Source organism: Medicago truncatula, chromosome 2 (genome assembly GCF_003473485.1).
Source record: "Medicago truncatula cultivar Jemalong A17 chromosome 2, MtrunA17r5.0-ANR, whole genome shotgun sequence".
In the NCBI taxonomy this organism is placed as follows: domain Eukaryota; kingdom Viridiplantae; phylum Streptophyta; class Magnoliopsida; order Fabales; family Fabaceae; genus Medicago; species Medicago truncatula.
Genome location: NC_053043.1, coordinates 31,808,743 through 31,820,294, shown reverse-complemented (window position 1 = coordinate 31,820,294; position 11,552 = coordinate 31,808,743). Strand labels below are relative to the sequence as shown.

The 11,552-nt window shown below is 35.8% G+C and overlaps 1 protein-coding gene across 1 annotated transcript; it reads right to left on the bottom strand.

Moving 5' to 3' along the window:
* Nucleotides 1-3,563: 3,563 nt before the first annotated feature.
* LOC112419089 (uncharacterized) lies at nucleotides 3,564-10,307 on the bottom strand. The gene is made up of 8 exons (XM_024775979.2): nucleotides 10,244-10,307; nucleotides 5,620-6,129; nucleotides 5,285-5,529; nucleotides 4,989-5,201; nucleotides 4,809-4,901; nucleotides 4,619-4,720; nucleotides 4,166-4,513; nucleotides 3,564-3,814 (listed from the first exon to the last, which is right to left on the bottom strand). The coding sequence occupies exons 2-8, from the start codon at nucleotides 6,125-6,127 to the stop codon at nucleotides 3,740-3,742; spliced, it is 1,584 nt and encodes a 527-aa protein (XP_024631747.2). The 5' UTR covers nucleotides 6,128-6,129; nucleotides 10,244-10,307; the 3' UTR covers nucleotides 3,564-3,739.
* Between the last annotated feature and the right edge of the window lie 1,245 nt (nucleotides 10,308-11,552).

Below are 11,552 nucleotides of genomic sequence, written 5' to 3'. Positions count from 1 at the left end.
AAAGTGGCAAAATTACACAAAATCAATTAAAAAAATACACAATTTTATTTAGTTTTAATTTCATCTGCATTACATTACATTCTCCCTAAATATTTGTGCTATCATCATGATGTTGGATTTAAATTAAACAGTTGAAAGTTTGCGGAAAATATTGGCATTGAAGTGTCTTATACTTAGCGTAGTGATTTGCAGCGCCCTATGAAAAGTCAAAAGAATGAAGAGAACACAACACATGTATTCTACAAAATTTACTATACAAATTCTCACATTGAATTCCCTTATATACGATGAGTAATCACACAAAGAAATGCATTCTAGGAGATTCGACTTTGCTAAAGAAGATTATGGTTGTGTGCAAATGACAACGTTCGGGTTGCCTTGTGCTTGTATTCTTGCCGAGAAGAGAAAGAAAAAATTTCCTATTCTTTTGGATGAAATACACCCTCATTGGCGAAGGTTATGTGTAATTGGAGAAGAGGTTGATGTCAATTTTTCCGTTATGGAGGAATGGAACGCCATTCAAGAACGTCTCAAGAAGGACCCTTACAAGATGAAAGTCTTCATCAAAGAAAAGTTGCGTGGCCTAGGATTTTCGGAGGACACAATGTTGAAGCCACCTCCGAGAAAAGTGGCCATCAAGGGAGCACCTAAAAGGGTGAAGTCTACACCGAAAACGAGGTCCACAGGTCAAATCCCCTCTAGGTGGGAGACTATTGATTCTCAAAATCCCGATAGTCAATGCTCACATGGAAAGAGTAATGTTCCAAAGAGTAAAGGTTGGCACTTGCTCCCGCTCACAAGCTTCGACTCCTACTTCAAAACCAAAACCTTATTTGCAAATACCATACATTTCACAAATTCCAAATCTCATGAGACCTTACATTGAAGACATTGTGAATGTTAAAGGGGATGGTAATTGTGGTTTCCGGATCATAGCTAGGCACATGGGATTGAATGAGGAAGATCATGTTTTGGTTCGTCGTGCACTTATTAATGAGTTGAAAAATCACAAGACTGACTACTTGCCGATATATGGTACCGAGAGGCGTTATAAACTTATCTTGGATGGTTTACACCCTCCAACAAGTAAAGGTGGTATTGTGCCGGTAGAGAAGTGGTTGACCACTCAGGATATGGGTCACATTATTGCTACTTGCTACAATAGAGCCGTTGTTCTATTGACTTTGCCCAAAATGGGTTGTTCATGTGAGACATATTTTCCAATCCGGAGTGCTCCACCACTTAAGTCACATTCCAACATAATTTGCCTTTTCTTAATTCCGGACCACTTTCTTCATGCGAAGTTGAAAGAAGATTGTGTGCTACCACCTCCTTGTAAGAAGTGGATGACTCACAAGATTGATGAGGTGGAGAAATGGCATTTTGAGTTTATGGATAGACAAGCCGTCTTCGATGATCTCATGTCTAAGGAGCTGAAGCTGCCAAGGAAACCAACAAATGAGCACAATCCTATTACTTATGACACTCCAACTCCGAAAAAATCGAAGCAAGATTTCGAAGTCATGGATGAAGACGAAGATTATGCACTATCACTAGTCTAGGTAGATACGTTATGACACTTTTGGGTCGGTCGGTGTTCGTCCTATTTTTTTGTGGTATTACACCCCGACATATTTTTTGGTGGCCGATTGTGTAATTTGGATATTTATGATCAATATGTAACTATATTATATATTATATAAATATATAAATGAATTATTTTTTTGGTGGCCGGTTATGTCACACCAATTATTGCTCGCATTACTTTGTCACTAATTATTGAACTATTTATTTTATCTCATTTATATCATATTTGTTTTTCATTATATTTTTGTGATGTGAAACATGTATGAAGATGCACAAGATCAAGTTAAACTTGAAGTTCGTTATGTAGATGTGAAAAGGAGGGCTTGGTTGACTGTGAACCCCACCGACAAGTTGAAGGCATTATTTGACGACTTCTTTATCCATATTGGTTCAAATCATAGAACACGTGATGTGATAGTAAATGTGTCAGGCGTGGACTTGGGAGAGGATAAGGAAGAGGACTTTTGGAAGACCTTGTATTTTCTAGAACTTGTCGAAGATGATAGTGACGTTGATTACATGTTTAGGTTCATGGTTGAGAATTACACTTTGTATCTTTTTGTCCGATCCGTTGAAGTGTAGTATTTGTTTAAGTGTAACAGTGTAATATTTTCTGAATTTGTGTCTGTATTGTTGAATTTTAATGAATTTGTGTTTATGTAATTTAACAATGAATTTGGGTAATTTTGACCTTTATGTGAGATTATGTATTTTTATAAATTTATGGACAAATTGGTGTAATTTGGATCGTTTACGTGTCATTAAGTGTGTTTAAGTGATTACGGGTCATTACCGACGAATTTGTGTAATTTTGACCGTTTGGATCTATTATGTCGTATTATCTGATAATGTTGTTAAACTGACGTAATTCGGTTAAGTCATGAATGTGGCGTGATTACAGGTCATTTTTTACTTTCCAAATACCTGTTCAGTACTGCACTGCATTAAATGTAGTTTCTGCTATGAACGTGAGTTAACTCACGCTAGTGCAAATGGCAACGTGAGTTAACTCACGCTGCAATTAACACTAGCGCATGTTAACTCACGCAACGTGTGTTAACTTACGTTGACATTTGCACTAGTGTGAGTTAACTTGCGTATGAGATATTCGTCTTTTCACTTGGGAATAAACAAAACCGTTTGAATAAAGAGCAGAATTCGAGGGTTTATACCAATATATATGATTGATAAAATTAGTAAAAGACTCCACACCTTAAGCAGTTGGACGAGGGATCAAACTCTATTTCTTCCTTTTCTTTTTTTTTTTAAATTCGGTTTTTGGGTAAAAGACCAACAAATTCAAGGGACCAATCTTATCGTCTAGTAACGGAGAGTCAATTAAAGTCGGCTCAAAGTTATATATGAACTGACCCCATACAAAAATTGTTTGCACATGAGAGGTCACTACAAAAAAACGCGTGTTTTCCGGCGGCTAAAAAATGTATATTCCGGCGGTTTTAGCCGCCACTATGCACAATTCTGGCGTTTCAAGAACTGCCGAAATTTCGCCTGCCACAATGTTTAAAGCGGCAGTTTTTACGTAGCCACCATGTTGTCCGCCGTTATATACTTGGTTTAAAGTGGCGGTTATTTAATTGTATATAGCGGCAGTTTCAAACGCCATTATTTACATAATTGTGACAAAGCCAATAAGTGTTTCTGGCATTGTTGACTGCCGTAACATGCAGAAAGTATCGGCAGTTTTAACCGCCAGAAAGTACTTCTAATATAGTGGCAGTTTTAACCGCCAGAAAGCACTTATGTGACCTATTCATATAGTGGCATGTCCAACTGCCAGAATTTACTTCTAATATTTAATCATATAGCTGCCACAATTGACATATAAAATTGAAATTACTTTATTTATAATATTATTAATTCATAGGAATATATAATTGTACATTTCTATTTTTTGGAAAAAATTAAAGGACAAACAAATTTTGAACATTGTCATTGATATATTTATAATTCAACTCAAGTGGAGTTTGATACAAATATCCATTCTCAAAATAAACAAGTCTCAAATATAAACAAGTTTTCAAACATAAAGTTACACAAACCATTTCCACCATCTTTAGCTATTCTCAAAATAACAAGTTTCAAAACATAAAAATGACCACAACTGATGTCACTAAAATTTGGACTCTCATGCTCAACATGCATTGCTTTCATCTGATGATCTAGTTATGTCATTGGGTGTTGGAGATCCACTTCCTACATTTGATGCCTGCAAAAAATATTATAATTGCTAACTCATATTAAGCAAGATATTATTGCCAATTCAACAACCTAAGCAAAGTAAAAGTTATTATCAAAGTAAAAGATCATAAGACAGTATTATCCAAAATCAATTTTTCATAATTGATGAATATAAAGATTGATGATGAAAAACTTAGAGAAATGCATTTAATTGATAAAAAAAATTAGCAGTATTGATTTCATTAGCCCAATAGCATTCAGATCCATTTTGTAAAATATCATCAAATAATATCAATGCTTCCAAAGCTTAATGTAGTGTCGGTACTACTCCAGAAAGACAGATGCACAAAATCATAAATGCATTGAGTAGTTATTATACCTGTAGTGTATCATTGGGAAATAAGGCAGCAGCTAACTCTGGAGGCAGTGAACCACCTTCCTTCGCTTTAACGTAGCCAACAAGTGTTGTAATTTGAGCCTCCATAGTTGCAAGTTTTTGGTTCACCAATCCAGAACTGCCGCTTGAAGTACTACCACGAAAAGAGCCAAACTCCATACCGCTAAGTCGTGTGGTAGTATGCTTAAAAGCAATAGTAGGAACCACTCCCATGCCCATTCCTCGAACACGGCCAGAATGCTCTTTTCCAAATATCTTGCCAACAATATCATTTGGAGAAATTTCAGAATAACCATCAGGGTTTTCAGCTATATGATTGCAAATTTTCTCCTACAAACCAAATAATAAATAACCAATGAATAACATTCATTTCCTTCAATTCTAAAACAATGAACATAATTTTAAAATAAATTGTGACGTAGATTATCAATTTACCCCTATCTTCTGAGCTTCTTCATTCACATACTTCCCATCTGCCCTTTTGTGGGTCATATCCCACATTGGACCCCGGCCGACAGGCTTACCAGCCTCAAGAGTCTAGAACAAAAAGTATAATTATGAATCAGATAACTTAATAGTCAACTTAAACAATGAATTAGCTACATATAGTAATAGACAAACATACTAGGATATGTCTTTTCCTCGCGAAAGTCATGGCGCCGCACGTATGATTAAAAATCTGTTTCTTTCTCGCTTCTTTGTTTCGCTTGCACATTTCCTATACAAGTGAGAGTATATTACTTTCTATGATTTAACAACTGATTATTTTAAAAAAAATCAATATATAATGAAAAATGAAGTATACCATAGTCTCGGGTTTCAAGCGATATTCAACAAATTTCACCCAATGGTCCAAGGGAACATTCTCAGGTCTATTGTTGACAATTTCATTCTTGCTCAAAGTAGGATCGAAGTTATCATCAAATAGTTTAAGTCTATACTCTCTCCACTTTTTGCCAATTGAACCCTCAATATATCTTTTAGCTAGATCTTCAACTTCATTGAAACAGAATCGACGCTTCAAATAACAAGAATGTTAGTTAATTACAATTTTACAAAGACAAACTATAAAAAACATAACTAGAATAAAAATTATTTTACCTCAAAGAGTTCTTTCCATTGTGTATCAAAATAATTAGCTGGCATATCTGACCACTTATCCAAACTTATAGGGAAAAAGGGACTATGTGTTGCTACTAATCCACATACTCCAGAAAGAAAACCAGCAGCCTCTCCAATAGGTGTATGTTGTTCATCAAAATCCACAATGACTCGCAATCCATCAGGCAAGTTATTGATGTCCTTAACCAGCAAATGAAGTTTTCGAATTGCATCATTCTCTTCATCTATTGAGATATGAATGTTATGTTATTAAAAAATATGTAAACAAGAGACAACACAAGACTAAATCTATTTATATCGATATATAAGCATACCTAGTGCATCTACAGACCAATAATGGGTAGATTCTCGTCCACCTCTACGTCGAGGACGTGCGGCCATTGGTTGCGCAGATTGCGCCGTTAGATTGGGTGGCTGAACTGGTACATTAGCTTCATGTTGTGAGGAAGTTAGATTGGTTTGCTGAATAGGTGCATTAGCTTCACGTTGCAAGCGTGTTTGATTTGGTATTTGAGACGATATACTTGCAGCAACCAGTGTAGGGGATTCATTTTGTGATGCATGTGGAGCTTGATTTTGATCATTGGAGGCAGATACAACCTGTGTAGTGCGTGCAACCTCTATAGAGCGTGCAACCCTTTGTTGTGTAGATTGCAAGGATGTTTGATTGTGTGGCTGAACTGATACCTTTGCTCCACGATGTGAACTTGCAACCTCTTCTTGTGGATGTTGTGAGGAAGTTAGATTGGGGAAAGATGCACCATGTGAAGAGCTCTCATTTGATACTTTAAGGAAATTCTTTATCCTCCTGGACTTTGGCATTGCTGTATATGTAAATTAAAGAAATCAGTAACAAATGATTTGAATAATTATAATGCTAAATTTAAAGAACTATATTCAAACATAACTTTATAGACATGCTAATCATAGAACTAGTTGCATATAACAATGATATTAATGGTTAAAAATCATAGAAGGAAAGTATGTCTTAACATTGACACGTCAAAATCATATAAGAATATTAACATTCCCCTCTCTCATTAATTCATTCCTCATCATCTGCGTCCTCCCTTATCAAAGATAGATCATCAGAGTCTTGAAAAAATTGACTAAAGTCTTGATCGGGACAAATTTCAGTATCTATTTGCTCTCCCATATCATACAAGTCTCTTGGCTTCAAATGGACAACAACACTCCAGTCTTTACTCAGCTCATCATTAACATAATAGACCATTTGCGCTTGTGAAGCCTCAATGTACGGATCATGATCTTCACGATCACCTGTGTGAATCACTCGGGAAAAATTAATGGAACTGAAACCCCATGCATCTTTTTTAAACCCCCTATCTGTAGTTGTGTCAGCCCATGTACATTTGAATAAAGTAACTTTAAAACCAGAGTAGTTAAGCTCAATGATATCTTGTAATTTTCCATAATATAACAAATCGGCTTCTCTAACATTTCCATCTGCACTGCTAGCAACACAGGATGTTGCAGATGTTAAATAAACTCCGCTGTTTTGGGTTTTAAATCCATGCTCTCATGCAACTGTTCGGAATTTGAATCCATTAATATTATATGCAGAACATCTTCTAGCTTGTGTTGATGGGCCTTTTGCAAGATACTTGAGATCATCTGGTATTGTACTTGATATGTCGGGGTTCATAATCTAAAATGACAATGAAAGAATGTCATAGAACTTTCATAAATTTATAAACATCCATGAAATGACCAGCAACAACTTTATTATATATTTATCCTTACCCTTCGAGGAAACCAGTCCATGAAATCTTTATTTACTATTTTCTCTATCTCTGTTGTTGTCGGTCTACGTCCCTTAGATCGCCTCCACAAGTAGTCCTTAAATTCACTACATAAACAATCAATATCAATTTACGATTCTTAATATCACATATATATATATATATATATATATATGTGTCTTTACAAATCTGATATCATTTACGAATCGTCGAGGTACTCACTCTATATAAGGCTTGACTTGTGGACAATTAAATAACACATAACGATGTGCTTGAGTTTTCACCATATCTGATAGCTCAAAACTTTGGAATGCTCCTACTGCTTTACCCATTGGTGGAAAAATTGTAGATGTACGTGATGAAGCGCTATCATCAGGATAATCATCAACACGTGCAGGTCTATTGATTCGAGTCTCAATCCCTTCTACATATAGAGAGCAAAAGGTGAGAGCCTCTTCAGCAACATATCCTTCAGCAATAGAACCTTCGGGTTGTGCCTTATTCCTAACATAGCCTTTTAAGTGTCCCAAATACCTAGAGAGGGAATTGAAAATTAGTATATTGGAATCAGCCAAAGGGGGTTAAAATAATAGTCTAAAAAAGAAGCATATTGTTTACCTTTCAATAGGATACATCCAGCGATAGTGTACTGGACCTCCAAGTTTTGCTTCATCCACAAGATGAATGGTCAAATGAACCATGATTGTAAAGAACGAAGGAGGGAATAATATTTCTAAGTGACAAAGAGTGAGAATAATTCGATCCTGGAGCCTATCAAGATCCGAGAGACTCAAACTCTTGGCACATAATTGACGAAAGAATGAACACAACTCTATTAACACTGCAGTCACATTGTCTGGTAGGACATTTCGTATTGCTAAAGGTAGTAATTGCTCCATAAGAACATGAGAGTCATGGCTTTTCATTCCAAAAAGCTTACGATTTTTTAAGTCAACACACCTTGAGATATTGCTTGAGTACCCATCTGGCACTGTAGTATTCTTCAAAGTTTGTAAGAAGACATCTTTCTTTGAATTTGACATCGTAAATATAGATGGGCGAAATTTGTCATTATCATCAGGCCAAAGATCCTTCCTTATACGCATTTTTTTAAGATCCTTCCGAGCATTAAGATTGTCTTTTGATTTCCCAGAATCATTGAGCAAAGTGTATACAACATTATCACATACATTTTTCTCAATGTGCATTGGATCTAAATTATGACGCAATAAGTTAGACTCCCAATAAGGAAGATCAAAAAATATGCTTTTCTTCCTCCATTGTTTCTTAATATCTTCAATTGTTGGCTTTTCTTCTTCTTCGATTGGTCTTTTTTTTTTTCCAACTGGTCTTTTTCTTTTTCTAATTGGTCTATCTCCTTCTTCAACCGGCTTCTTTCCTTCTTCAACTGGTTTCTTTCCCTTTTCAACTGATTTCTTTCCTTTTTCAACTGGTTTCTTTCCTCGAGATTTTTTACCTTTATCATTAGATTCTGGCTCCTTCCCAAAAGTAACATCAATGTTCTTAAGCTGATTTAATATGTCCAACCCAGACAAAGTTGAAGGGGGTTCCCTTTCCTCAAATTTTCCATTAAAACGAGACCGATTCAATCGAAATTTATGATCTTTTTTTAAAAATCGCCGGTGACCCATAAAACATCATTTCCTACCATTCTTTAGTCTACAACTATCTGTTTCAAACTTACAAGTGGGGCAGGCTAAACCAGTGTATGTGTTCCACCCAGATAAAGTACCAAGCCCTGGAAAGTCACTAATTGTCCACATCACAGCTGCCTTCAACGTAAACATTTCATTTTTTGATGAATCTAATGTACGCACTCCATCATACCACATTTCGTTCAACTCTTTGATGAGAGGTTGTAAGTACACATCAATGTTATTTCCCGGGGCTAGTTTCCCAGGAATGATCATGGAAAGGATCATTGATGTTTGCTTCATGCACTCCCATGGAGGGCGATTGTATGGGATAAGAACCACCGGCCAAATGCTGTAGTTTGAACTCATAACTCCAAAAGGGTTAAAGCCATCGGTGGATAGGCCAAGTCGTACATTTCGAGGATCTGCTGCAAATTCAGGATGAAGTAAGTCAAACGTTTTCCATGCCTCGGAATCTTTAGGATGTCGCATCAGCCCATCTTGGTTACCATCCAATGCATGCCAACTCATAGACTCTGCGATTTTGGAACCCATAAATAGCCTTTGCAATCTTGGCTTTAGTGGAAAGTAGCGCAATATCTTTGCAGGTTGTTTCTTCTTGTTATCCTTCCACTTAGATGTCTTGCATATTTTGTATTCTTCCAATTCTTGATTTTCTTCACCCCAATATAACATACAATCATTTGGGCAAGCAGGTATCTTAATATAACCAAGACCAAGTTTGTTGATGATTTTCTTAGCCTCATAGAATGAATTAGGAATCTTTGCATCTCCGAACACATCTTTTAACAATTCAAGAATCATAGTCATGGCTTTGTCACTCATTCTACACAAGCACTTTATATGATACAATTTAACTATAAATGACAATTTTGAATACTTTGTACACCCTTCATATAATTCTTCATTTGCCTCCTTTAACAACTCATAAATCTCGACATCGTCTACATCATGTGTCGAGTTACGCCCTTCATTGTTATGCACAGAGGATGGACCAGCATCATCCAGGTTGTTTCGACCAATTCCAAATGCATCATTGACCATGTTTTCCATTGGATTTTGTGGTTGAAAAGTATCTTCTGGAACACAGGTTCTTTGAACTGCCTCAGATGCGATTACATTTGGTCTTTCACCATGCCAAGTCCAAATTTTGTAATTTTTTGGAAAAGGTCTATTTTTTAGGTGTATGTAAACTTCATCCCATGTTCCCCCCTTCTTGAAACCACATTTTGAACACGGACACTTAATTGTAAGTAAATCAGCAGATTGATGTTCAAATGCAAAATTCAAAAAGTGAATTATCCCATTTTCATACTCAGGTGTGCCTAGTCGTTTGCAAATCCATGATTTATCAATTGACATGACTACAAAAAAAAAAAAAATGTTAAAGCATTGCATCTTAAGATTTGTAACTACCAAATTTTAATAATCACTGATGATGAATTAAGATATAGAATTATATAGACAGTGTATAAAGGTACAAGGAACGCATCTCATACCTCCTGCACAATTTTGAGATTTCAGACGGCAATTTTGGTGCAACGGCGATTGATGTGCTGACAATTATAGTCGTTCTATGGGACAAACAGAAAATGAAGTGTTAAAAGTATAGTACAGAATGAATTGAAGTATATTTGAATCACAAGGAAACTAAAATCAATGATTTGGCCTATGGCAGCTGCCACAACACAATGGTGGTGCTCATCTAATTTATTCAATCCTTGTATTCCCTTTTTTCACTCAAACAAGTAACATCAGCTGTTACATAACTTACTATCATGCCTAAAACACAAAAAAAAACACATTCAAGGACCCAAAATGCAATCCAAGACGCAGCAAAGACTCACCATAGCAGAAAAACAACAGAGGCCTGCCACTTCTGCTGGACCAGCAGCCAAACAACACCACTTAGCCACCAAAAACAGGCACAAACAGCCTAGTACAATGCAGAAAAAGATTGAGGTAAAAAACATCAGTAAATGCCAACCTTGTAACCAAAAATACATAACCAGAACAGGCATATCATATCCATTAAGCCCAACAATTGCTAAACCAATACAATGCATAAAAGAAAGGCAAAACAATTCACAAAGTGTGTTTTGCTTGCTAGGTAATATCTATACAATGATATCCAAATCCATGAAACACAACTACTGGTTCTAGAATCATGTCATCTTTGTTTAATAATACTGAGAGCTTTGAAACTTCAAATAATTAATTTATTAAACTAATTGCTATCTATGTTGTGTACAAGCAATTTAGCAACAAACCTCCTCACATAACAGTAGTTTAAGATAAATCCATCGTATTATTAAAACTTGTATTAAAAAAATTTCATTATTCCTGATTTGGTTTTTAAGAAACAAAACTCAAACAAAACAAGAAATTTAAATAACTCATATCCTCACCAAATAAGAGTGATGGGTTGCAACTCTAGATCCTCCTGATTTGGCAGCAAACCTCCTCAAATAACAGTAGATCCGCTTGTTTCTTTTCACAAACCTCAGTTTTTCTACACAAATTCACAACAACAATAAATAATTCAATCATATAATTAAAACTGAACTTTATAATAAAATCTGAACTAAAATCAAGAATAATACAAAGATGAGGGTTTGGGTATTTCAGATTAAGCAAACTTCATACTCACAATGTTGAGAGAAGAATTCGACAGGGACCACAGATGAGGCTTTGGGTGTTTGAGGGTTTTGAAATCGGTTAAAGATTAGGAATTTAGAGGTTTGAGGGAATCAAATGGGTTTGGGTGTTTGAGGGTTTTGGTATCAATTGAAAAACATGAATCGAAAA

Bases quoted from the DNA above. Each gene is read 5' to 3' on its own strand.
- LOC112419089 (XM_024775979.2), bottom strand. From the start codon at position 6,127: ATGCCAAAGTCCAGGAGGATAAAGAATTTCCTTAAAGTATCAAATGAG. The intron at 4,902-4,988 runs GTATACTTCATT...TCACTTGTATAG, and splicing joins GCTTGAAACCCGAGACTATG to GAAATGTGCAAGCGAAACAA. The intron at 4,514-4,618 runs GTAAATTGATAA...TTTGGTTTGTAG, and splicing joins AAGAAGCTCAGAAGATAGGG to GAGAAAATTTGCAATCATAT.